The sequence below is a fragment of the Vanellus vanellus genome (assembly GCF_965231255.1).
Source record: "Vanellus vanellus genome assembly, chromosome: 16".
NCBI classification, from domain to species: domain Eukaryota; kingdom Metazoa; phylum Chordata; class Aves; order Charadriiformes; family Charadriidae; genus Vanellus; species Vanellus vanellus.
In genome coordinates this window covers 5,187,790-5,212,397 of record NC_138921.1, presented here as the reverse complement: position 1 = coordinate 5,212,397, position 24,608 = coordinate 5,187,790, and the positions used below count along the sequence as shown (strand labels likewise).

Below are 24,608 nucleotides of genomic sequence, written 5' to 3'. Positions count from 1 at the left end.
AGAATTGCAATGAAAGAGCGGGGAGGGGGGGGGGGGGGGGCGGTGGGCTCTGCAGCCCCCGGCCCCTCTGGGATGGGCTCTCCTCAGGCGAGGCGAGGAGGTGGGGGCCACTCTGCGCCTCTGCAGCTCGGGGATGGTTTGCATTGGACGATTTGCGCCTGGGGAGGGGGGGAGGTTGCCTGCAGCCCCCCCCCCACCGGCCCCTCCTCCTCTCTCCGGCAAGACGGGGGGGCCTGGGGGGCGAGCTGCAGCCCGGATATTTGGGGGAGGGGGCGAGCGCAGCCCCCCCGCCCCCGTGTGCCGCGGGCGGGGGCCTCGCTGCCGGCTCGGCATTGGCGGATCGGTGCTGGGGAAGGGGGAGACTGCAGCCCCCAGCCCCCGCGGGCGGGCGGGGTGGGGGCCGGCCTGCTGGCTCTGGCTGCTCTTGCATTGGCGGATGCGGGGAGGGAGGGGGGCAGGAAGCGGGGGGGCAGGGGGGAGCCCGAGTGGCTGGAGGGGGGGTCTTTATGAATAGGGTGGGGGTCTTCTCGGCCAAAGAAGAGAGGAAAGTTTGCGGCGCCGGTGGTGCGGGTGCGGCGAAGCGGGCGGGGCCGGGACCGGAGCCGGCGGCGGCGGCGCTTGGTCGGGGAGCAGCAGCCGGGGGGCCCCCGCTGGATTTTTGTAGGGGGGGTGGTATCGCCCCCTCCTTCTCCTCCCCCCAGGGGTGAAAGTGCAAGAGGAAGTGCAGCCGCTGCCATCTTTCCTCCGCTCCAAACACACAGGGACGGACGGAGCCGGCAGCCCCGGAGCCGCAGCCGCCGGAGCCCCCTCCCTCCCGGCTCGCTGCAGCCGCGCCGCGCACGCCCCTTCCCGCGGCGGCCTCCACGGCCGCAGCGCCTCGTGGCGGCCGGGCCCGGGCGGAGCTCGCGCGCCGGCGGCCGCGGCGGCCCCGCGCGGCGCGCGCCCCTCCGCCGCCCGAGCCTTTTGTCTCGCCCCCCCTCCCCCCCCCGCCCGCCATCCCCTCGCGCTGTGCAGGGAGCGCAGCGCGCGCCGCCGCCGTCGGCCCGGACAGGGGCGGGGAGGAGGAGGAGGAGGAGGCGGTGCGCGCCGCCGGTCGGCCGGAGAGCGCGCGCCCCCTGCGGGCGCCAGCGGGGCGGCGCAGCCCCATGGAGCGGGTGAGCGAGGCCGCCGCCTGCGGCCCCTCGTCGGGCTGCTACACGTACCAGGTGAGCCGGCACAGCGCCGACATGCTGCACAGCCTCAACCAGCAGCGCAAGAACGGCGGCCGCTTCTGCGACGTGCTCCTACGCGTGGGCGACGAGAGCTTCCCGGCGCACCGGGCGGTGCTGGCCGCTTGCAGCGAGTACTTCGAGTCGGTGTTCAGCGCGCAGCTGGGCGACGGGGCAGGTGGCGGCGGCGGCGGCGGTGGCGCGGAGGGGGGCGCGACGGAGGCGGCGGCGGCCGGCGGGGCTGCGGCGGCGGCCGGCGGGGCCCCCGGGGGCGGGCGGGAGCTGGAGATGCACACCATCAGCTCCAAGGTGTTCGGAGACATTCTGGACTTCGCCTACACGTCGCGCATCGTGGTGCGGCTGGAGAGCTTCCCGGAGCTCATGACGGCTGCCAAGTTCCTGCTGATGCGCTCTGTGATTGACATCTGCCAGGAGGTCATCAAGCAGTCCAATGTGCAGATCCTCGTTCCCCCTGCACGCCCCGACATTATGCTCTTCCGCCCAGGGGCTGCGGACCTCGGCTTCCCTCTTGACATGACCAACGGTGCCACTTTGGCACCCAATGGCAATGGCATTGCTGGTATGCCTGAAGATGAGGCCACGCGGGCCGCGCTCACTGCTGCGCAGTCCTCCTTACCTGTTCTGCAGGGTGTGGACCGCCTGCCCATGGTGGCAGGACCTCTGTCCCCACCACTGCTGGCCTCCCCTTTCCAGAATGTTGCTGCTAGTGCCCCCACTTTAAGCACCAAGAGGGGCAGAGGGCGTCCCCGTAAAGCCAATCTCTTGGACTCCATGATGTTTGGTACCCCAGGGGGCCTGCGAGAGGCTGGTATCCTGCCTTGCGGCCTCTGTGGGAAAGTATTCACGGATGCTAATCGTCTTCGTCAGCATGAGGCTCAACACGGGGTGACAAGCTTACAGCTGGGCTACATAGATATCCCACCCCCAAGACTGGGTGAAAATGGTGTCCCTGGTCAGGATGACCCCGATGCACCCCGAAAAAGAAGCAGGACGAGGAAACAGGTGGCCTGTGAGATCTGTGGCAAGATTTTTCGGGACGTGTACCACCTGAATCGGCACAAGCTGTCACACTCTGGCGAGAAGCCTTACTCTTGTCCAGTGTGTGGCTTACGCTTCAAGCGGAAAGACAGGATGTCCTATCATGTTCGATCTCATGATGGCTCTGTGGGAAAGCCTTACATCTGCCAGAGCTGTGGAAAAGGCTTTTCCAGGTAAGGACCACAGGCACAAACAGACACCTAGGAAGTTGTCTTTCCTATCCTTTGGCAAACAAGAACAATTTGTACTTAGGATAGTTTGGCTGTTGCGTTTTAAAATGTCTTGAGAAATGAGGCTTCCATCATTTCCACTGGGACGCTATTCTGCAGTCTCTTGAAAGGGTTTAAAAGTAATTAAAAAAAGTAGAACTGGGAGTCAGCTGGCTTCTGGGTAATGATCCCAGCTTTGTCCCAGACTTGGTGTATGCGTGACCTTGGGCAAATCAGTTAGTCTCTCCCTCAGATGACTCGTTCTGTGAAATGGGTATTGAAATAATTACCTACCTCACATAAGTGTCTTGAGGCTACTGATTTGTAGGTAGTTTGAAGGTGCTGTTGAAGTGCAAAATATTAATACATCTCAAGATTATTATTTTTCTGGTATCCATTTTAAATTTTCTTTTTCTTAACTTCCCTTCATTTCTCTTAGTTCGTAATGTTTTTTATCACCCAAATGTGAAGGAAGAGGTGAGATTTCAAAGGCTGCAGCATCAAGTATCTTTTAATACATGATCTTTGTGTCCTTTGGGTTTACATCCTTCTGAAGGGGATCCTGTTTCTGCCCTGCAACATACGTAAGATCTGTGCATTTAATGTTGCTGATTTTCTGTTGTCGCTGTTTGTGGGAGTTAATTTAATAAGTAGTTTGATACACGTAGTCGTGTTAGTGGTATCTTATAGTCTGAGCTAATGAATTTGAAACTTTTTTGGAAGTTTGATGCTCCTTTGAGACTCGAAGTAGTGGGGGGAGGGGGACGCGTGCACTCGGCGTTACTTTTGTAGCAGCAGTCGGTTTTCTGCAGCAGTTGATTTGCTCTAACAGGAGGAGGGAAAGAATCGAGATACAAAAACAAATCAAAAGGCTACTAGACTATATAAAGGTAGGAGTTATGCCCCTGCTAGCTCGCTTTTTGACAGAGGGACCTTTTGTTACTGAAATAAATTACGAAAAAGTCGAATTTTTTCTTTTTAAATCAGCAGTGATTAGGGATGCATCTTCATAAGGACTGCAGGCTTAGTGATGGAAAGTCATAAAAGGAAAATTTCATCTGTGGCTAGAAGTGAAAGTATTTTTCTTGTTGTAGTGCTACCTGGGATCATTCACACTTAAAGATTTCTGCTGTTGCTGTATGAAAGACTTTTGTCAACAAGGGAAAGTGAAAGATACATGTTGAATTCTCATTTTTCCCAGTAAGTTAATGTGAACCGGCAGGAATGCTGTTATAAAAGTAAACAACAAAAATGTCTACACATCTTTGTAAAATCAAAGTATGAATGAAAAGTGGAGACTCTTTAAGTTTCAGTATTCAGTCGTAGGAGCAGCCAAAGGAAGTTGGAAGCTTGATGTCTAATTTTAGTATCCTTTCCTTCATTCAGTAGCCCAGCACGTGAGGTTGCTAGGCTTGAGGTACCCAGAAGGACCCCCAACCAGTCTGTCCGGTTACACCTCTCCAGCCCACTTGCTGGAGCATCAGGTTTAACAGCCTGACTGCAAAGTTCAGTCTATTTTCTGTCTGTAGTGCGTGCATTCCATCCCTCGCCCTCTCATTGGCGCAGCTGGAAAGTTGGGGGAGGAGAGGGTGGAGAACTTGTTTCCAAGCAGTTTTGGCCTCATACAATGAAAAGCTTTCTTCCCACTGGGAGAAACTCCCACCAGGAAAATCTGCAGCTATTCAGTCTTCTCTTCTTCAAAGTAGGCTTTACTGATTGTGAAGAATGGTCTAACTTTTTTTTTCAGTAATAATTTGCTCTTCCATTGCACCTTCTAGTTGGGACTTTCACAGCACTTTATTTGTATTAATGCAGTCTTCCCACTAAGTTGTGAGTTAGGACAGTGTTTTTTCATCTTGCTGGTGGGAAATATGTCACAGCAACAGAGTTCAGAGTCAGTCTTTTTGCACAGAGGTGCTTAAAGTTGGCTTCTTGCATCCGTGTTTGGGACATAAACTAAAAGGGTCTGATTTTTCAAATATTCAGCAACTGTAAATCAAAGTGCCCTGATTGTCAAGGTCTAAATAGGATTTTGTAAGGGGACATGCAGGCTTGAAAATTGTATCTTGTATTTCCTGTTTTCTCTGATCGTTCAGTCATAATTTCTTCCTGAGAAAATGCTGCCTTTTTAGCAAGTTGGAGAGGGTACTTATCAAGGTAGAGTCCCAGTTGTTGGTGATCTGGTTCTTGGAAAGTTAAATATTGCTACATTTATAATAGATCCACCACTGGGATCTTTTTTTTTTTTTTTAATTAAAATTGTAAGTTTCTTTTTAGTATTTGTTTTAAGTGTGCTTATGTGTATTTTCTTTTAAGGCCAGACCACTTGAATGGACACATCAAACAGGTGCATACCTCAGAGAGACCTCACAAGTGTCAGGTAGGAGCTGGAGGGGTTTAGACTGATGTATGGGCAGTCTTTGGCATTGCATTTATATATGTGCAGACAATTGTGAAGTATCAGCAAAAATACCATGTATCAGTGAATTGGGATAAATGTTTGTAAATAACAGCGTTCAACAGTGACAGCTGCTTTACATCCTTCCTGTGCCCCAGCCCCTTGTGTCATCTGCAGCTTTGGTCCTCCTGCCTCCCTCCCCTTCTACCAGATGTTCTTCCCTACTGCTCTATCCCAGTCTCCCCCTGGATCTCTTACCCAGCCACCATGTCCCTGGGCTTAGAGTCAATGTCACAGCTGATTCCCTCCACCACCACCACCGTTTTGGGTTTTTTCTTTTTTACTTTCAGATGTTGCCAACAGGAGGCTCCAATGCTGACTTCATTTTTTTTAGAATAATTTCAAATAAAATTGGTAAATTATCATAACTTGCCAAGATACTCTTTTTTTTTTTTTTATTACATAGCCTTCGGAACATTGCACTGAGCAAAATTGGAAGCTTTTTTTTTTTATCCCAGGGAGAATATAGATAACAGCATACAGTATCCGTTGCAATACAACATCATAATGTTGTATTTTTTTTTTTTTTTTACAGTTAATAAATTATTCACTAGGGTTTGAAAGATCAAATAAAGAAAGATATTTTGTAATTAATTTGTAGAGAGATTTAAAAGGTACCTGGAAGTATTAATTAAGACCAAAGTTGAGAATCAGCTTCCACTATTAGCGACTGCCTTCGCATATTTGTTGGGCAAAGTTCTAAAACATTTGTTGGGCCAACAGTATCCATGCTCGGTCTCTGAAGAAAAAAATATTTAATTATGTATTTGAAGAAAGTTGGTCCAAGATTAATTTTCATTTTCTTTGAAGACAGTGAAGGTTAGAGGATTTTTTTTTTCTAAAGTTTTTAACCACATTTCATGAACCTGGTCTGTCCTACATGACTGCTGCCTCCTGATCTGTGTTTTTTTCCCCATCTCTTGACACACCTATCCTATGTTTCCTCCAAACTGTGAGAGTTTTGAAATGTTTTGAAACTTTAATAATGCAGTGAACAGTTTTTCAGACATATAGAGCCATCTAAAGGTTTCTGTTGACCTCCATATGATCTGTGGAAGCCCAGCGCCTTTGAAAATCAGGCTGTAGAGCCTTCACATTGATTTAACTGCATGTCTTATTTAAAGCTGTAGATTGGCTGAAACTTCTTAAGATGATTTAGGGGTTCTAGATTTATATAAATTGGAAAATTCCACTCATAAAAAAACTTCACAATTTGGGCATAGAAAGAGGTCTGGGTGGATGAACTGAAGACAACTACAGATTTTTTCCATAAGCATGTATTTGTGTGCAAGTAGGAAAATGAACGTTTAGGTCCCAACCTAAACAGAAACTCATCAGGCTTTTGCCAGTTGATATCAAGCTTACTGAAGGAACACAGTTTATGAATAATTTTGATAGACATGAATTGCCCTTTGCCACCTGATACCTAATATGTTTTTATAGTTTTCTGATCAATTTAAGAATATTGAATATAGACTCTGTAAGCATGAATCAGAGGATACACTAAGTGAAAAAGTCAAGAAATACGGAAACTAAGATTGTACAGCCAAGCTCAACTCCATCTTCTTGCACATGTGTATTTTGTGATAGCAATTTCTAAGAACAGTCTGTCTCATTGTGTGTTGTTTAAAGTGCCATCATACTGTATACACTGTTTATTTCAGTTAAAAAGTATAGGCTATAGGTTACAAGAATCAGGACAGAGTTGAGGTTGTCATCCAGGCTTGGGTTGTCCTTGATTTTTGACTGCTTAACCCTGCAAAGTTAATTTTCATTAATCTTAGGATGTAGAAAATTTGTTAAAGGGCTATTGTGTATCTTTGCAAAAAAATACTTCATAATATCCTGCCAGATTTAGAAAGTCTTCCTAAATATGCACAGATCTGATATACATCGTACAAACCACGGAAAGGATGCTGTCACACTGAAAATTTGTTTCAAATCTGAAAGCTGATGTGTACATTGATAAAGTTCTCTTTGTGATTATCTCATAACCAGTAACACTTCTGGTCCATGATATGTATCTGAACACAGAATCTGGCCACTAAGAAGGAAAATAGTTTAATATTGGCATGTTGTTTCCCCATTTTCCATTCTCTTTTTCCATTGATTTTGTTTGGCAAATTAGCTCCCATGAGAGTAGCCTGAACAGCATTGAGCATCCTTTTTGAATCTGTTGAGTTCCTGTTGAAAATTCCTGTTATTGTCACACTTTGTTTACTGCAAAAGAGAAGTACTCTGTCAGTAAACAGAAAAGCTTTCCAGAGTCCTCTGTCATAATGGCATTCATGGAAGCGGTGCTCTGTTATGATTTAAATGAAATCCACTGGCTGTTTACCTGAGCCCTCATGTATCTTGGCAAACCAGTGGATATCTAATGTTTTGTTGAAGTGTCATCATGGTACAATTTTGGACTACGAAAACAAAAGCGTGAAGGTGTCAACCCAACTTCAGAATAAATAAATGAAACTATGAGAAGCAGGACTATTTTAAGCATCACTTGCAACAGCTGTAGTTTTCAGTGCTCAGATGTAATCCTGTACTCATCCCCCTAAATTAATAGTTGTGCTTCACGGGTCTTTGAAAAACCATCTGAAGTTCCAGCACCTGTAGCACCTGGTGCCAGACAAAGACCTGATTCCAACTTTTTCATTACTGTTAAAATAGACTTGGAAGGCCTCCACAGAGCTAAGGCAGCTGAGAAATCAGATACAAGAAGTTGCTTTGGGGTCCAGACACCAAGTGGCACTCTGGATCTTTTCACCTGGATTGTTGTACTGGTGATTTTTTTTTTTTCTTCTTCTTTTTCTTTTCTTTCTTTTTTTTTTTTTATATATCTGACAGTTGAGTTCTGGATGTAGGAGATGGGGTAAGTTAGTTTTCTGGCCATAATGGGTTAGCTCAGTTTGCTAACTTGTCATGGGAAGGGGTGAAGCTGGGTTGTTGGCTTTCAAGTATGAATGGTATGAAAGTTAGGCTGCATTTTGGGAGAAAATGGTGATCTGAAAAATCTGTGGACGCGAAAGAACAAGGGGAGAAAACAGAAGTCTGCTCCTTCTCAGAGACAAGAGACAGGTTGTTCTGGCAATTTAAATAAAAAAGAGAAAAATGCAGGTTAAATTAAAGCACAACTTTTGACAAAGAAAAAGATCTATTTATTTAAGTAAACCTAAAATTGGCATCCCAAGTCCAGTGCTTTTCCCATTGATTTCAATGCAGAATGAGTTTCTTCCTGTCCTAATTTCTCTTACTTCCTGCCTATTAGCAGGAAAATGGCAGCCACCATGGAATAAGCTCAGAGACATCCACATCCATAGAAAAGTTGAAACTTCAAGAGGTATTTCTTAAACAATGTTTTTTAAACTTTATATATATACTTTTTGGTCTATTTATATACCTGTGCAATGTTTGATAGGAAAGCACTGGAGAGTTTTCTTCTATGATTAACAATTAATGATAAATATCGTATAGCACTCGTATAGCACTTCACATCTTTTATAAAATAAAACTTTTTTTTCTCTGTACCTTTTATAAATATTAACTATTTGAATATTAACTTTGGGGTTTTCTTTAAACCTAGTCCTGTCTCCCATTGTTATGATTCAGCTAAACTGGTTCTTGCTTTCTCCACTGGACTTAATTATTTTTTTTAAGCTTCTTTGCAGATATATTTACTATATAGCTTAACCAAAGGCAAACTTTGCACAACTCAGCAGCGAGTGAGAAATCAAACACAGAATTATTATATTGCCTTTCCCTAAGCTTTTAACTTGCTGAGTTCAATATGGGACAGATACGGTTTTACTTCTGGCATCCCTGTATTTATGTGGTTTGTCTCTGGTCTGCTTCATCAACTAATGCACTCCCGATGCTTTTGTGTGGATGCTTACTGTGGCTCAGTATTTTTAGACTCATTGATGATGGATCGCTTGGCTGTCATCTTTGATCATCTAGTTACACATCTTTAGTTGATATCCAACAGATTTATTAGTATCAGTGCTGGAATCCTGCCTTAAATGAGTGTATACCTCTAAGAACATTTTAGTAAGTGAAAGCTGCACCTGTTTTGCTCAGCGCTGTGTACTGAGATTTCAAATGAAGAGAAATCTTTCATGTTCAAGGATTTGCCTCTTAATCTTCACTACTTGTAATTTATGAATCTTTGTCTGGTGAGCATAGTTTAACTGTGTGTGTCGCAGAAATCCAGATAATTTTACTGTTGTCTTTTTAAATTCATTAAATCCTGATCCTCTGAGGTGCTAAGTCTTGTGCTTGCTGCAGAGTAGCCTCAGCTCTATGGGAGTTTACCGTCCTTAAGCATGTCATAGGATCGAACGAGTGTAAAGCCTGTTGAAATTGATAGGTACTTTTCTGCTGCCTTCAATGTTTTTTGGATTAAGCTCTTGATTAACTAAATCATATAAAATTATATGGGTTATCCTCTTCTGTATTATCAATTTCACTTATTTGAAGTTATAATTTTGTAGTTGTACTAGGATTGTTACTTTAACAAGTCTATCTCTGTTGAAACAGTTGTTTAATTTACATGCTGACACTTGAAAAGGCAGAATATATCCAGTTCCCAAGTCACTTAATAGTCTCATATTATCTCTCAGAGGGCTGTGGTTGTACATCTTAAAACTGTGTTATTTTTTTATAAAGGTATAAACGAAACACTGTACACTCTTGAATGTCACTGTTGCCCGCTTGGTCTGGTCATTCTAACGTATGTTTGCATTTGTTTTTCCTCTTCCACTTGTGAGCAATAGTTTCAGACTATATCTTTAATAACTTGTACACTGTATTGCTGGTGATTTATTTTCCTTCACAGTTAGAGATAGAGCAAGCCTTTCAGAACTGGCAGGCTGTTGTAGTAGGCTATATACAAGCATGCCTGCCAATTGCTGTGATAATAAAAATGGAAGGGAGCCTTTGCTCATTTTATCATATGGATTATGTCTGGGAAGTGGGCAAGTAGAATCAATATTACCTTATGCCAAATCAAGCTTGTTTCATGATAGTAAGTGCAATATGATACCTTGATCAGGGGTAAGTTATAAACGGATTACAGTGTCATGCAGTTATTTTGATACCTGCTCAGTTCTGAGGCTTCACTTCTACAGTTTGTCTGCACTGCCACTGTGGATACCAGGCTGGCTCTTTTACTGTCTTTCGTCATATTTTCATCCCAGCCAGTTTTCTGATGTTTTGTTTGTACGTCTTCATACTCCAAAGGGATTCTGTGTACTGAAGTTAGATTGATCAGATCAAAGAGTAAAATTTAGGAAGATAACAGAGAGGACGTTTTGAGTGGTCTAAAGTGATTGTAATGACTAAGTGAAATGGCAGAATTTACTGTAAATGGAATGGTTTATGCTATTTATTTTAATTAAATATTACTTAAAGTTTTAGTATATTCATCCTCAGAGAGGAGCTAGGTCTTACAACTCTATCTTGATTTAAGTTTTACTGTCTGTAGTATGTTAGCTGTTTTCCTGCTTTCTTAATTCTTTTGAGTAGTAACATCACATCTTATGTAGTATGTTGGTGGTTAGAATTTTTTATTTGTGGGAAAATAGCTCATGCATCATGTCATTTGTGTGTTTGTACAGAGTCTAAGGTATTTACTGTAAAGAATACTAAATATATTCGACAATATCAGTGCTTTTAGCGGAGTCGATGAGTCACATGGTTCTCATTATACCTGCAGACTTGTAATGCTTCCTTTGCCACTCGTGACCGGCTGCGCTCACACCTAGCATGTCATGAAGACAAAGTTCCGTGCCAGGTGTGTGGGAAGTACTTGCGAGCAGCATATATGGCAGATCATTTGAAGAAACATAGTGAAGGACCAAGCAATTTCTGCACTATCTGTAACCGAGGTAATGAAGAAACTATTTTTTTTTATTTCAGTGGGATGGAACAACACTTGAGGGAAGCTGTAAAGCTGCGTGACTCTGTCTGCAACAGGAAGGGCTTATATCATATATGCGTACACGTTCTTTGTTTTTCTTATTGAATACTTAACCTTAAAACTGATCAAGCTATAGGTCTGGCCTTTTTACATGGCTCCTGAAGAAACTCAGCTTAAATCTGAAGCAAATTGTTTCTAGACAGTTTGAAGAATTTTATTTGCTAAATAGCCAGATCCCTATGAAATAACCATGATACGTTGCCTTGCTGCTATTCACCAAACACCTTTTTTTTCTATACCTGGTTGGACTTGAGTCCTTGCATTCAGTTTGGAAGAAGAATCTTTGAAATACACACCAAGTTGAAAATTATACACTGTACATGAAAAAAAAAATAAATCTGTATTGTGTTATCAGTCTTACTTAACTTCCTGGTGCAGCAGTAGAGTCAAGCCGCTTCTCCCTCTTAACCCAAGAAATTGCTTTGTATTAACATAAATTTCTAAAACAAACTTTGTAAAGAGTATTTTACCTTTATTTGTACAAATACAGCTTTTCATAGAATATCTCATTGGAAGGGACCCATAAAGATCATCAAGTCCAACTCTTTCCTCCTTGCAGGACTACCTAAAACTAAACCATATAACTAGGAGCTTTTGAAACTTTCGTCTGTTTGTGGTACTCTTCAATTGAAGGGAGTTGTAAATTTTGGCTTTGTGGGATGTAAGGCAAGCTGGAAAAAGAGTTTGATTTATTGGTGTCTTTTTTTGAATGATTAATACACACAACTTCAAAATATATTGTTGGCTCACACAGGCATACATACCTGGTAAGTGTAGGAAGAGGTTGCTGCTGTGTTTTGGGATCTCGCTTTTTCTGATGAGTTGGTTTTTTTATGATGTGTGTTCCCTTTTCTAATTTAAGAGGGGTGAAATTTTTTGAGAGAATAAAGCTGTTCTGTATTTAATGTGAGGACTGTACAGGGAGCTTTTGGATGACTAGGAGTTGATGAGTAATGAAAGACATTAAATTGCAAAGGAGATATTTCAAGTAGTTGAACCGTCCATTAGGTCCTGAAAGTGATGTTAACAGGCAGAGTGGAAAAGGCTGGAAATCTTCAGATTCTGAAGTTCCAGGTAGATGGTACGAAATGATGTTTGGCCTCTTTTTCAGCTGATGGCCTAATTTCTGAAAAACTGCTTAAGTTTGTCATGATTCTTTTTGTGGTAACAACATGGAAGACATTATCCAAGATCCAGGTGCTATCCTGCTTTTCTTCAGTTGAACATGGTGCCAAACAGAAACTCATATGGGTTGGGAGGAATTGTCTTGTTTCCAAGATTTGTAAGCTTGAGTTTCAACTTCACTGCCGCTGGATGTCACTGCAGCTCTTTCGAAACTCAGCCAGCATGACAAAGACAGATCTGGTATTCAAACAATGAAATGACTAAATGGTTTATTAACATTTTACAGGTTTAAATGTACAGCGGAAACTTAAATAAAATATACACTTCTCTGTAGAAGCATAAGGAACCTGTTGTACAGCAAACTTTAAGCAACTACTTTCTTCTTACAGTTTGTGTATTTCATATATGTTGTCAGAATTTAGTCTGCTGTGAATTTCAGTTTTACATCAGCACTTAGAAAATGTAATTAATCTGGTGAATTATTGTTAAATATCTACCCAGTGTTAAATTCATAGGAAAGAGAAGTTACAGACTGGATTTATCAAACAACTGATACTCATTGTTATATGCTGTGAATTTTGATTATTAATTTATGATCCATGACAGCAGAATTTTTAATCCAAAGTGTTCTAGATTCAAATTATAGTGTTCATTGTTTTAAATAGATATCTTGTAAATTGTAGAGCCTGGCAAGATGAAGTGTAGTGGAAAATTTCTGGATTAGAAACATCTATTTGATAGGCATTTGTGCAGTCAGAAGCTACGCACCGTCCCCCCAGCTGCGATTGTGCCATGGCTATGGTGCTTGTGCAATGGGATTTTGTTTTATTTTTCCTTCAGCTAATGTGCTGGTGTATTTTTGAATTGGAACTTAGCAGCATCTGGGTATAGTAATTATCAAGCTCTGGATATAGTAACTGTCAAGCAAGAATGCTCAAGCTGCTTGTCGAGAAAATTTTGGATGTTGGCTCACCAAAAGGAAAAAAAAAAAAAAAAAAGTGGATGAAAAGGTGTTTCTTACACAGCTGAAGATATCCAAGTGTTAAAGACAGAGCTTAGAGTCCCTCAGTTTATCCCATCAGACTGAGGGCTTTTCTGTGGAACTTAATCAGGTATCTCATATTCTCATGTAAATTTTTAATGGATTTAGGAGATGGGGAACTCAGTACCTGACTGAAAACAGTAGCCACTGGTTTGCCATGTCATGCATGTACTCATTTTCTGGTTTTATTTGCTTATTTTACAAAATGGCAATATAATGGCCAAAAATTACTATCTGTGATTTGATATTTTTTTTTCAGTTTACTTTCTCACTTAGGGTCTTTATGCTTAGAATAATAATGGAAGCAATTAAATCTGGTTAAAACAGGGAAGCTGTGCAGTGGTGTTTTTTTCTTTTTCTGGGATTTTCTGGCTTAGGGTTTGGTTTTTTTTTTAAGAATTCATCTAAAATGTGCTTATGAAAAGTTATCCTTAATCCTCTCTTTTTAAGACAAATTATCTTTAATGAGTTTAAATAAAAAAGACCTGGTCCTGCTTTGTTGTTACATAATCTTCTATTACCATCCTTAGGAACTTTATTTGCTTGTGTGGGCTTTTTTAAAGATCTTAGGAAATTAATGATTTTAGCAAGTCTAGAACTGGTACTTTGTAATAACATATGTGACTTAAGATTCACGTTCTGTTTCAGACACATATGCATTGTTTGTTTCTTAAAAATCAAATGACTTAGGAGAAGGGTAGATATTCCAATTACAAGTTAGATGGAATTATTTTATTTATTTATTTTTTTTTACAATAAGATGAATTCTTGTATATTTCATGGTGGATGCAGAAGTGATTAAAGCAAGACACATTCTCTGGATGTTCCAGCTAAATTCCAATCAGAATTTTTTTAAAAGGAGCATCCTGCAATTATTTCTGTAGTCTATCTCCTTATAGATGTTATCTAAGACATCAAGGGATAGGTCCCATTTATGTAAACCAGATCATTTCCTCTCTATGCATGTTTTTAATGTTGGTTCCTCTAGCTCTGCAAAGCTGAGATGTATATGGGTAAAGCAATAAATCCTTTCCTTCTTTGAAAAATACTGCCACTTTATCCTCTGCATTAGGCTAATTCTGTTTTTAAAGAAATTTTTTTAAAGTAAAGGATTATTGTCTATGAATCCCCCATCTTCCTAGGGCAGGCATTCGTAATTAAGGTCTGGTGGAAAAAAAAAAAGGGCCACTGCCAAATGCTTTAGAAAAGAATTAGAGAAAAACAACAACAACAAAAATTTCTCACTTTAAATAGTTTCCTATGAAGCAGTTGGCATTCTTACTGCTTTGATGGAAGTTGATGACTCACATGTTCATCTGCCAAGTGCATAAAGGGGAGCTAACACACTTTGCAGGCAGTTTTCATTATATAGAACAATGTACTGTATAGATAGAATTTGCAGAGTTCAGAAACAATATTGTATAGCAGAGATTACAACTTCAGATTTTCCTGTGTCAACTGCAGTATAGAAAAACACTGAATAACTGTATGTAGTCCTGTTTTAATGGTTGTCAGTGAGATTTTAATGCATTGCTACATAAAAAGGCTCATCTTAGCAGGCATGTGATTATTAGACATGTGTATGTAATAAGGGAAATACCTTGTACTTGGAAGTATCACCATTATATCTGTACATTGTGTCCTTTTCTCTACCATTCAAATGCTGGTTCTTTCCATGTCTACAGTGAATTTTTGGTATTTGGAAAAATATATTCTCTTGTGGCTCAGTGAGTAGTACAGCATTTTGTGTCTGAGGATAGGTCTTGCATTATTTCAGAAGGTAATATCCTTACATTAATTCCCTGGATGACTTGGCCTAGGTGATTCTGCTCCATTGTATTTTGAGAGTCATGTGTTCTTGGTTTCTTCAGTTGTGGTATGTCTACTTTTCTGTACTTTTATCTTCAACTCAGGGGTCTACAGTAACTATCTCTTGTTCATTCTCAGTAGCCTGCCCTTTTTCCCCTTCAGCAGATTGCTGTGGAGTTCTGTCTTGCTCTGCAGGTCCTGTATATATAATTCTTAACAACCCCTGAATACTCTTTGATCCTGGCTTCTAAGAAAAGTCTGGGCAGAGGGATATTCTGCTGGGTAAGCACGGAGAGTTCTAGTGTGAAGCCACATTCATTATTAAATTCAGCACCTGAAACTAACAGCTGCTGTCAGAGGTGTGCCAGTATTGGTTTTGCATCCTTCCTAATGTTATATATCATCAAATGTAAATGCAGTTCTATCACTATAAAAGTGGCTTTACAGTAGTGTAGCTGTTCATATTTAAAGTGAAGCATTGGTGTGAAAGTTCTCTTGCCAGTGCTTGTGCTGTAAATGCTTTTTAAATGTTTTAAAAAAAAAAAGCTAGGTCTTGGGTTTTCTTTAACCAGAAAGGGAACCTGGAATTTTGTGTCTGTGCTGGTGAAACTTGTGCTGTGTTCTCAGTTGTTAAAGGAAAATGTTTCTAACATGAAAATGCCATAATATTCTGTTCAAAATATAATAGAAAATTAAGTTGATTGTTGATAGGCTTGTCTGTGTAGGAAGTCTTTAAAACTTTGTCCTCCTTGTGCCTCGTATATGGTCCAAATGTACTAGTGCTAATTACAAATCTTACTAAAATTGAATTTAAAAACATTCCAAAATACATGCAAGATAACTTATTATGTTAAAGAAAAAGGCCATATTTGTGAGACCTCAAAAACAATTTAAAAAAACACATGCACAAATGAAAAAAAATGTTTTGTTCAGAAATCAGTTGTTTGAAATACATGGTTTTAATTTCAGTGGTTTGGGCTTACAGAACAGAGCTAATAGAAATACTGAAATTTCATGTTAATTTTTTTGTTCATTGCAGACAAAATGAGTTTTAGTATGTTTTTTGAAACTCGGGATGAGCTGAATGGAGGAAATGTTTTTCAAAAATTACTATAGAACAAAATTTTATACCTGAGAAACTCAGCAGTTTTAACTTTCTGCCTCCTAGGGGTCACTATAAATGTTAGAAACCTAACGGGAAAGCACACAAAATACCAAAGAGGGGTGTTACTAAATGGCATTCCTTCCAATATTAACAGCATAAAATAAACTAATTTGAACTGTCTTCCAAAGCATTATCAGATGACGAAGGCATTTTTAATTAAAAAAAAAATAAAACGGTACAAAAATGGTGAAGAGACATGGGTGCCTTTTTTGTATCATGTCTCTTCTGCCTTTTTTTCCAGAAAGTTTCATGTCATCTGCTAGGTTTGCTTACATAGGATTTGTTTCTCAAGGAGGCTGTTCTTTCATCATGACTTCCAAAAAGCAAATGAAGTCTAATGAAAGGTATGCTTTGCATTCATTACCTGATTATGTCTAGCAATCCTAGAGACGCATGTTGTAGGTAACCAGAAATCAAGCTAGTATAATGGCAACTTTGTAATAGGGAGTAAGAGCAGGAACAAAGATTACAAGGATAGGAAAGGAAGATGTGTGTCTTTGCTGGTGGCAGGATCTCATCTCCTTTTATCTTGTTTAGGTTTCTCCTCTGCCTCCTACTTAAAGGTCCATGTTAAAACCCACCACGGTGTTCCCCTTCCCCAGGTCTCCAGGCACCAGGAGTCCATCCCGAATGGGGGAGCAGCGTTCCACTGCGTCAGGACCTATGGCATCAAAGGCAAGAGACTCACTGCTCTGCACCTTGCTGCTCTGTGCAGAACTTTGTGTTGTGGGGTGTTGGGCTGGGCATGAGAAAGGGGAGGGAGGAAGGACAGGGAAAATAATGACGAGAAGCTTAGGGAGATGCAGAAAAAATACATAGCATCACATAGTATGTAATATCTGTCCTTGGTAGCCAATTTAAGAACTCTGGGGGAAGGAGATGGATACATAAGGTATGTGAATTTTTGGCAGCTGCTTTGATTTTAGAGATTCAAAAAGCCATGTTAGTTCATCTTGACCATCTTCCTAGGAGCAGTCAGGATTTGAATGTTGCCTGAGGGGTGCAGATCTTTGATGGTTCCTTTGTCCCACTATACTTGAATCTTGTGTCAGTCAAACCACGTTTCTGGTTTTTGGTGAAGGAAGGGGGAGCCACAGAATACAGTTCATAAAGATTCTTGAGCAGTGAAGGCAATATCCATCCTCAGGTTGTTGAGGAGCCATGGAACTGTCTGTAGTTAAACTTACACTTCTTAGTGCTGTTATTGGGGAGGAGAGGTAGAGGGTGATAACAGTACTGTTACTCTTTTTGGTTTTTAACTACATTTAACTTCTGGGGGAAAAAAAGAAAAAAGTTATTATTTAAAGAATAGCTGAAGAGTATTTAACTTCTGAATGTGTAAATCTATGTAGAATAGTTTCCTTTTTACTTCTTGGTTTGAGCTGTCAGTGTTCCTGGTGAAGCTGAAACATCAGAAAATTCTTCAAAACCATGGTTCTGCCAAAAAGTTACATTTCTTTCTTGCCCAGGAAAACACAGCAGGCTGGGTTAAACAAAGTCTGTGCCAGTGGAAAGCTATAGTTGTGTAATTTTTTTCTGTTGAAGTCCTGATAGAGTTACTACAGAAGCCCTTTGGTTTTGGGTGGAACTTAACAAGAGGTTTACTCCAGCTCAGTGGTGTATTGATTTCATGCATATCCTGTTTGGTTTGTAATGCCGAGTCCAGAGCAAATCTACCTTTTGGGTTGTGCCAAGTGGTGCTTTGGTCTTTTAGAGTTAATAGTAGATACAGCTTATTTGTATTCAGAGACTTGTTTAGGGAGTACGTCTGGGTTTCCCACGGTCATTCATATGCGCTGAGTGAAAAGTGTGGACAAACTTTCTTGGCATACTGCCAGAGGAGAATGGGGAATGCTCCAAGCATACCAATGGCTTTGCCAGGATATGTATCCAAATGACTTAAAATAGTGTCCCTAACCTCTGTCCTGTTTCACACTACAGTATTTAAAGATGGAACAATTTTAGATTATGAAGTTGCACTTAACTCATAAAAATGAGTTCCTCAAGACTAAATGAGGTATCTCACTGCTCTTTTGCTGAGTATTTTCAGGTTTCTTCATGTCTTGCTGCAGCCTGTTATACTTTATTAGGTTTCTAGGCGTCCCCCCTTTAAGTGTCAACAGTATTTCAGAAGTCTGGGAGTGACTTGTACAGTTAAAAAGTCATCATTAGGTCCATCCTTTTGTAGTGCCTGAGGTATAAACATTGTGAGACATCTTTGGGATTCAAAAAAGTATTATATAAACCAGAGACCCGTCATGGATGCATTCAGTATCATGACAAATCCATAACAAAAACCTGGACGTTGCTCTGATAACATCCTGATGATTTGTAAAGAGGACCTATGGTCAAGGGCTTTAGAATATGAAGGATTGCGACGTTAAATGTATATCGTTCCATCATGACAGGCATTAATGAAATCAAGTGGTAATCAGTATAATCTGTTTGAATGCATGTTAAATAATTTTTGGGGGGAGATAAGATTCTGAAAATGTTTCTTTTTTTTTTTTTTTCCCGTAGAAGGCCAGAAATGTTCACATTCGGACCCGATTGAGAGTTCTGATTCATACGGAGACCTCTCTGACACCAGTGACCTCAAGACTCCTGAGAAACAGAGCACCAATGGGTCCTTCTCGTGTGACATGGCAGTCAGCAAAAACAAAATGGAGACGGAAGGAGAGAAGAAGTACCCTTGCCCTGAATGTGGCAGCTTTTTCAGATCAAAGTCTTATCTGAACAAACACATACAGAAAGTTCACGTCAGGGCCCTTGGTGGCCCACTGGGGGACCTTGGTCCTGCTCTAGGATCCCCCTTTTCACCCCAACAGAACATGTCTCTCCTGGAGTCATTTGGGTTTCAGATCGTCCAGTCAGCATTTGCATCATCCCTAGTGGATCCAGAGGTCGACCAGCAACCAATGGGGCCAGAGGGGAAATGAGATCAGTTTGATCTTAACAAAGCAAAGCAGCAGTCTGGCTATGATGATAAGATGCTGTGAATGAAAGAGGAAATAATGAAATTTGGTTCTATAGCGGAGAATTTTTTATTCATTTTAGCTTCCCTCTTTGTCTCGTGCCCTACCCCACCTTTAAACCTTCACTGAGGAGAAAGAGAAAATGCTTCTTAGCTGATAAATTACAGAAGATGGTGACCTTGAATAGGAGACATGACCTAAAACACCAAATGGAGCTTTAGAGGCTGCTGCTGGTGTTTCATCATGATCTTCTAGAATAAACAATAGTTGCCAGCACTGATCTGAGAATTAGACAGTCCTAGTGACCGAGGCACCTGGGGAGCTACAGCTACAGGGAGCTATGCTTTTGTTCTCTCTCTATTCCCCACCTTCCCTAACCTACCCCAGAAAAACAGTAAGTTTTAAAAACAGACCCATTATTGACCTGTTATTGAATATAACATTAAGTAAAATGCCCCGTGGTACCTAGCAGGTTACAATGCAGTTGTCCTTTTAAAACCAGAAAAATTTAAAGAAGGTGAGAGAATTTGAACCCCTTCTGCCATTTGTGAGGCTGTGAGTGCTGCAGCAGGACTGAACTGCTGAGAAACATCACCATTCAGAACAGGTTGTTTTTGTTACTTTTAAGCATTAAACTTGCTGTCAGGTTTTTAATTCTCTATTATTATTATTATTATTTTAGGACCTGTTGTAGTAAATTGCTACTGAAAAGCCAGTCTAAGGCGATACACAGAGCACTCGTAAAGCAGCAGTCACATTAGGGTTAGTATTAATTTTTTTTTTTTAGATGTACCATAATTAATAACTTGGCTAGTTGATTGTTTTAAGTCTATGAAAGAAATAGTTTTATGAAAAAAAAAAAGGAAAAAAAAAAGGAAGGAAAAATACCATTGCAGTCTGGTTGACTGGTGCTCATTTTTCATGTGGGGACCTAGGGTGTAAACACGATCAGCTATCGGGTTAACACTATGTACCACTGACTTGTTTAGTGTGAATAAACCCAGGGGTTCACAGGGTGATTTTGGTTTAATTGGATTGGACTCTATTAAAGAAGTTAGTATGTTACTTTGCATCCCCTCGTTTTGTCTGGTTTTTGAGCAATTTAGCCACCTGTCTGAAAGGTGTGCAAATAAGAACCAGTAAATAAGACATGAATCCCTCTCTACACTGTACTGTATTCTCAGTGACCTGGGCTTTTTGGCTGCAGTTGTGCTCTCCTGATCTGCTTCTAGTCAGGTTTGCAAAAGACAGTCTTACTCCTTTCTTTTCCAAAGAAGGGTTTCTACTATAAGAGATGGGAACTGCAAACAGCTTATCTCTGAAAAAGACTTGATTACAAAATGCAAAGAAGCTGGGCTCTAGGCTGTTGGAGGTTCCATTTAATCTGAAAATACCACTTGTGCAGAAATAATGTCCTTTCTTGGCCCTCCCTTTCCTCCCATGTAACTTGTCAAGGTCTTTATGTACCAAATCCAGGTATAAATGTTGTTTAACACAGGGTTAGGAGTTAGGAATACTCTGAGTTATAATTATGGTTCTGCTGTTGATGCTCACAGTCGCATAGGACAGCTCACTGAATTTAATCCTTAATTTCCCATCTGTGAAGAGTTTTCTCTATGTCACAATTGTTGAGGGTTAATGAGCAAAGGTTTAAGCAGTGATTTGGAAAACTAAGTTGGTATGTGTACATGTACTGAATGTTTCTAAAAAGACCGCTCTGAAGAGCCCAAGTCCCACACCAAACTTGCATTCTATTAAACAATACCTGTCTCCATCATTAATACAGTGCTGGAGCAGGATAGACCGCCTCAGACCAGGACCTACATCCTCTGCAGGAGATATGTCTGTGGTAAACGTGAACATAGCCACAAACTGCTGTTGTGCCACAACTTGAGTTGCCCAGGTGCTCCTAATCCAACACCTGCAAGCTAATACATAACTGAAGTAAGACACATTCCTGTTTTGTTTTTATGTTAGAATTATAGAGCCTTTTGTAAGTATATGGATTTTGGAATGATGATCTAAATTCTACAGACTTAGAAGCCCCAGCTTCTGTCTTGTAAGAAGCTACTTTTTTGTACTTGCTCTCAAGTATTGTAAACCAATAATCAATTACTTTCTCTTTATAGCACCAGCACTTTCTAAATTGAAAGCATGTTGCAGTGGACTTGATGTTTTGCTATTAATCTGTATTGGGAGACTGAAGGATACGTTCTTCTCCATTCGTCTTCCCCCCAGAATCCCTGGAATAGGTATGAGTCTCATTTAAAAGGGGGGAAAAAAAAAACAAACCCAAAACCCCAACCAACCCACCTTCAAACTAAAGCTTCATGGAATTGCTATTGCTGTACTAGTAAGCTTAGTTGACAAGTAGAAACAGGACATTTCGGAAAGGTAACGAAATATTTTAAAATGCTTTACAAATCTAGACCACGATGCAACAACCTTGTAAGCTGCCAAGCAAGTCAAGATAGAGAAGGCTTTCCAGTCAGCATAACAATTCATTGTTGCAAATACAACCGCAGTCACTCTGATTTACAAATAGCTCTCATTTAAGCCACCAGGAAAATGTCTGTTGAATTGAGGCTGTATTCTGAAAGATGTAAAAAGTTTGTGTCCCCGATGTTCCCATATGCACTCAAAGAGGGTGCACTAGTCATAAAATTCAACTCCAAAAGCCAAGTCCAGAATATAGGATATTTTCATCTTATATTTAGCTCCACAGACTTTACCGTTACTAGTAGGTTGAATTTTGGTCATGTGTATCAGAATTTAATTCTGAACGCTACAGAATTTGACCTGATGAAACAAATTAAAAGCTTTGTACTAAAAAGGAAGCCTTCTAAAACACTAACTGTGCATTTTGCTTGTCAAAGAAAATGCTTACTAAGTTGTCATGAATACATTGAATGAAAGCTACTTACTTCTCAGTCTACTGGACAGGGACACAATTAGGCAGGAAGTTAACAATCCTGAAATGACAGTTCTAGATCATCCTAGTGCAGACACTAGTGCCAACATTAGGTTGGGCAGATCTTTAGCAGTGGTGTGTTTTCAGAGCTTTTTGCTTCTTTGGGGGCATATTGTTCCATTCTGGATGGTAATTTAATCTACATGCAAATTCTTTGTATTCTGTACTTTGGGAAATGTCTGCTTCTCATAGAAGAGAAGACAGATCCAAACAGAAAACTCGGCCTCCTAAGTTCAGAGTTCAAAGGGAAATACTTAACATGCCCTGACCTGCAACCTTACTTAACTTGTTTCTATTAAATTTTTATTGGCATATCAGTGTATATATGATAGTTCTCATTTTGTGCCAGCCCTCCTTTCCTTGTCATCTTTGGTGGGAATGCAGTCCAATGTTTGAGTCGGTGCACTTCTCTGCCAGAAAAGGAACTTCAGTTCATACAAATTTTGATAATCAGAGTTGTAGTATTTCTTTGTATTATAGGAGTCCTTAAACCCCTCAGCTGAGGCTCAGGCCCTTGTGTATTAGGTATGATGAAAACATCTTCAACCATTTATAATCTAAACACTAAAGGCACACAAGAAAGGAATCAATGCTTATAGGTGAATGACTGAAGTAAAGATGAAGGACTAAAAACCGCTTGTATGCATGCTTAAGTGTTGTGTTGAATGTAGGGGCACAGACTTATCATTAGGCTTCTTTTGTTGCCTGAAGTAATTTATGTACTGTTAATCCACAACAAATGCAAGGTAAAGCAATTTATGTCAATTCATTCCGTACTGAGTTAAATTAAGTGACATTACCTTGCGTTTGTCGTGTGCTAGATGTGTGCAAACAGACTTACTAGTGTGGCTCACCTGATGCATGGTAATGTGGTGCGCGTGTGAGCTCTCAATCTTAAGTGATTTACCCATGATGACATGGGAAATTGATAGCAGAACCAGAAATTGAACACAGATTTTTCCTTCTCTCAATCCAGTGCCTTAACTATAGTAGGGCAAAGTATTATATGTTGGGGGGATGATTGTTTTGTTTGTTCTTTAAAGCCTAGAACTTTAAGATGGTGTGGAGTTGGTCTTCCTACCAATCTTTTGAATAATTGCAAATGCCCAGTCACAATTTTAGACCTGTTTGAGTGCCAGTGACTTAGGGAATATTTGTTATTTCCCACGTATTCCCTGAAATTATTGTTCCTCCCTCAACTGCTATCAGCAGTAAGGAATAACTTGAATAGAAGAGCTGTGTAACTGAATGTCTATCTAACTCAACTAATTGAATTGATAGTATGAAAGCTAACCTAGATTTCGTAGGCTCTGTTGTAACTTTAGTGTCTTGTTTTTTCACTAAATCTTTGTTCCTAGAAATCAATATCTGAACTTATGTCTTGAGTCTGGAGTGGGATACCACTTTCGGCTTTATTTTTTTTTTAAGGTGCTTGCTTGAGGAAGTAGATGCCAAAGTAAACTTCAAAGGAACTCCAGACTTCAGTGTTGGAAGAATGAATGGAGAGCAGGAGCTCTCTTTGGGTTTCATGAGAGATAAATGGACAAAGTAAAAACCAGCTACCAAAATTTTAAGTAATGAAACAGGAAAGGCTTTTCTTTATCACCCACAAAAATAATCAGATATTTTCAATTGTTCAGCATGGCAGAAACTCTGAGAGCAAGTGCCAAACAAAACCATGGAATGTGTTGGCTTTTTCAGCATTATGAATATACCTTAACAGCGTTATGAATATTTTAATGTAAATTAAGCCAGCGTTGTACAGCATTCACCTTTTGCCTGGGCATAGTACCTGAATTTTAATGAATAGAACATAAGCTCACAGTGAATCTCTGAGCTTATGATCTCAGTTCCACACCGAGAGACAAAACAAATTAAGAGAGGGAATAAAAACAATAAGAAAACTTAAAAGGGAAAACAGATTCTGGAAGATTCCCACGTCTCCTGAGAGAGTCCCTTTTTTTTTATCCTGAACGTCCTTTTCAAAACAAGATCCTTCAGCTATTGTGAATGAGCCTTTGGGAATAGATTTGGCTTTCAGCCCAATGTGCTGCTCCATGTCCCTGTGAGAAGGCAGTGTGTTCTGGAGCACTGAGCCTGGGACCCAGAGGGAGGCAGTGCTCCTAAGCCGCACGCAGCATGAGGCCACGTCTACTGTTGCAGAGTCAGCAGCAGCAACATTGGCATAACATCCTCCTGCCTGCTCCCTTGACATCTTCACCCTCCACACATTCCTACACCAGTGTGGTACCTACTCAGATGGGTACAGCTCTGCAAACAACTGTTAGCTATAAAACAAACATGAGAACTATTTGGCTAAAAAGAAACAAAAAAAGCCAACTTAAAAATAGTTATGTGACATAACTGCAAAGTGGTGCAGAACAGAAGCAGGATCCCTGGCTGTAAGGGGTTGTGGTGATGACTAGAATGGTTAAAGCACCTTAGTGAAAAACCGCAGTTGTTTGCTCTGTGGTAGCAGATAATGACTGGCTGTTTGTAAAGAATTAACACCTTGTGTCATCTCTAGCTTCTTCTTGTGCTTTGTTCCCATCTATAAAATGAGATGATAACCCTTGGGTAAGAACGTTTCAAGATTTGATTGACGTGCCAAAT

At 40.8% G+C, this 24,608-nt stretch overlaps 1 protein-coding gene across 3 annotated transcripts; it reads left to right on the top strand.

Moving 5' to 3' along the window:
- Positions 1–1,145: 1,145 nt before the first annotated feature.
- Positions 1,146–19,130, top strand: PATZ1 (POZ/BTB and AT hook containing zinc finger 1; the record flags this gene model as incomplete). 3 transcript variants are annotated; one of them, XM_082491819.1, is made up of 6 exons in its annotated part: positions 1,146–2,440; positions 4,793–4,856; positions 8,200–8,271; positions 10,645–10,816; positions 16,587–16,724; positions 18,570–19,130. In XM_082491819.1, 6 exons carry the CDS (start codon positions 1,146–1,148, stop codon positions 18,986–18,988), a joined length of 2,160 nt encoding a protein of 719 aa, XP_082347945.1. In that variant the 3' UTR covers positions 18,989–19,130. The 3 variants fall into 3 exon arrangements, with proteins under 3 accessions (XP_082347945.1, XP_082347946.1, XP_082347947.1); XM_082491820.1 differs by lacking the exon at positions 8,200–8,271; XM_082491821.1 differs by lacking the exons at positions 8,200–8,271; positions 16,587–16,724.
- Between the last annotated feature and the right edge of the window lie 5,478 nt (positions 19,131–24,608).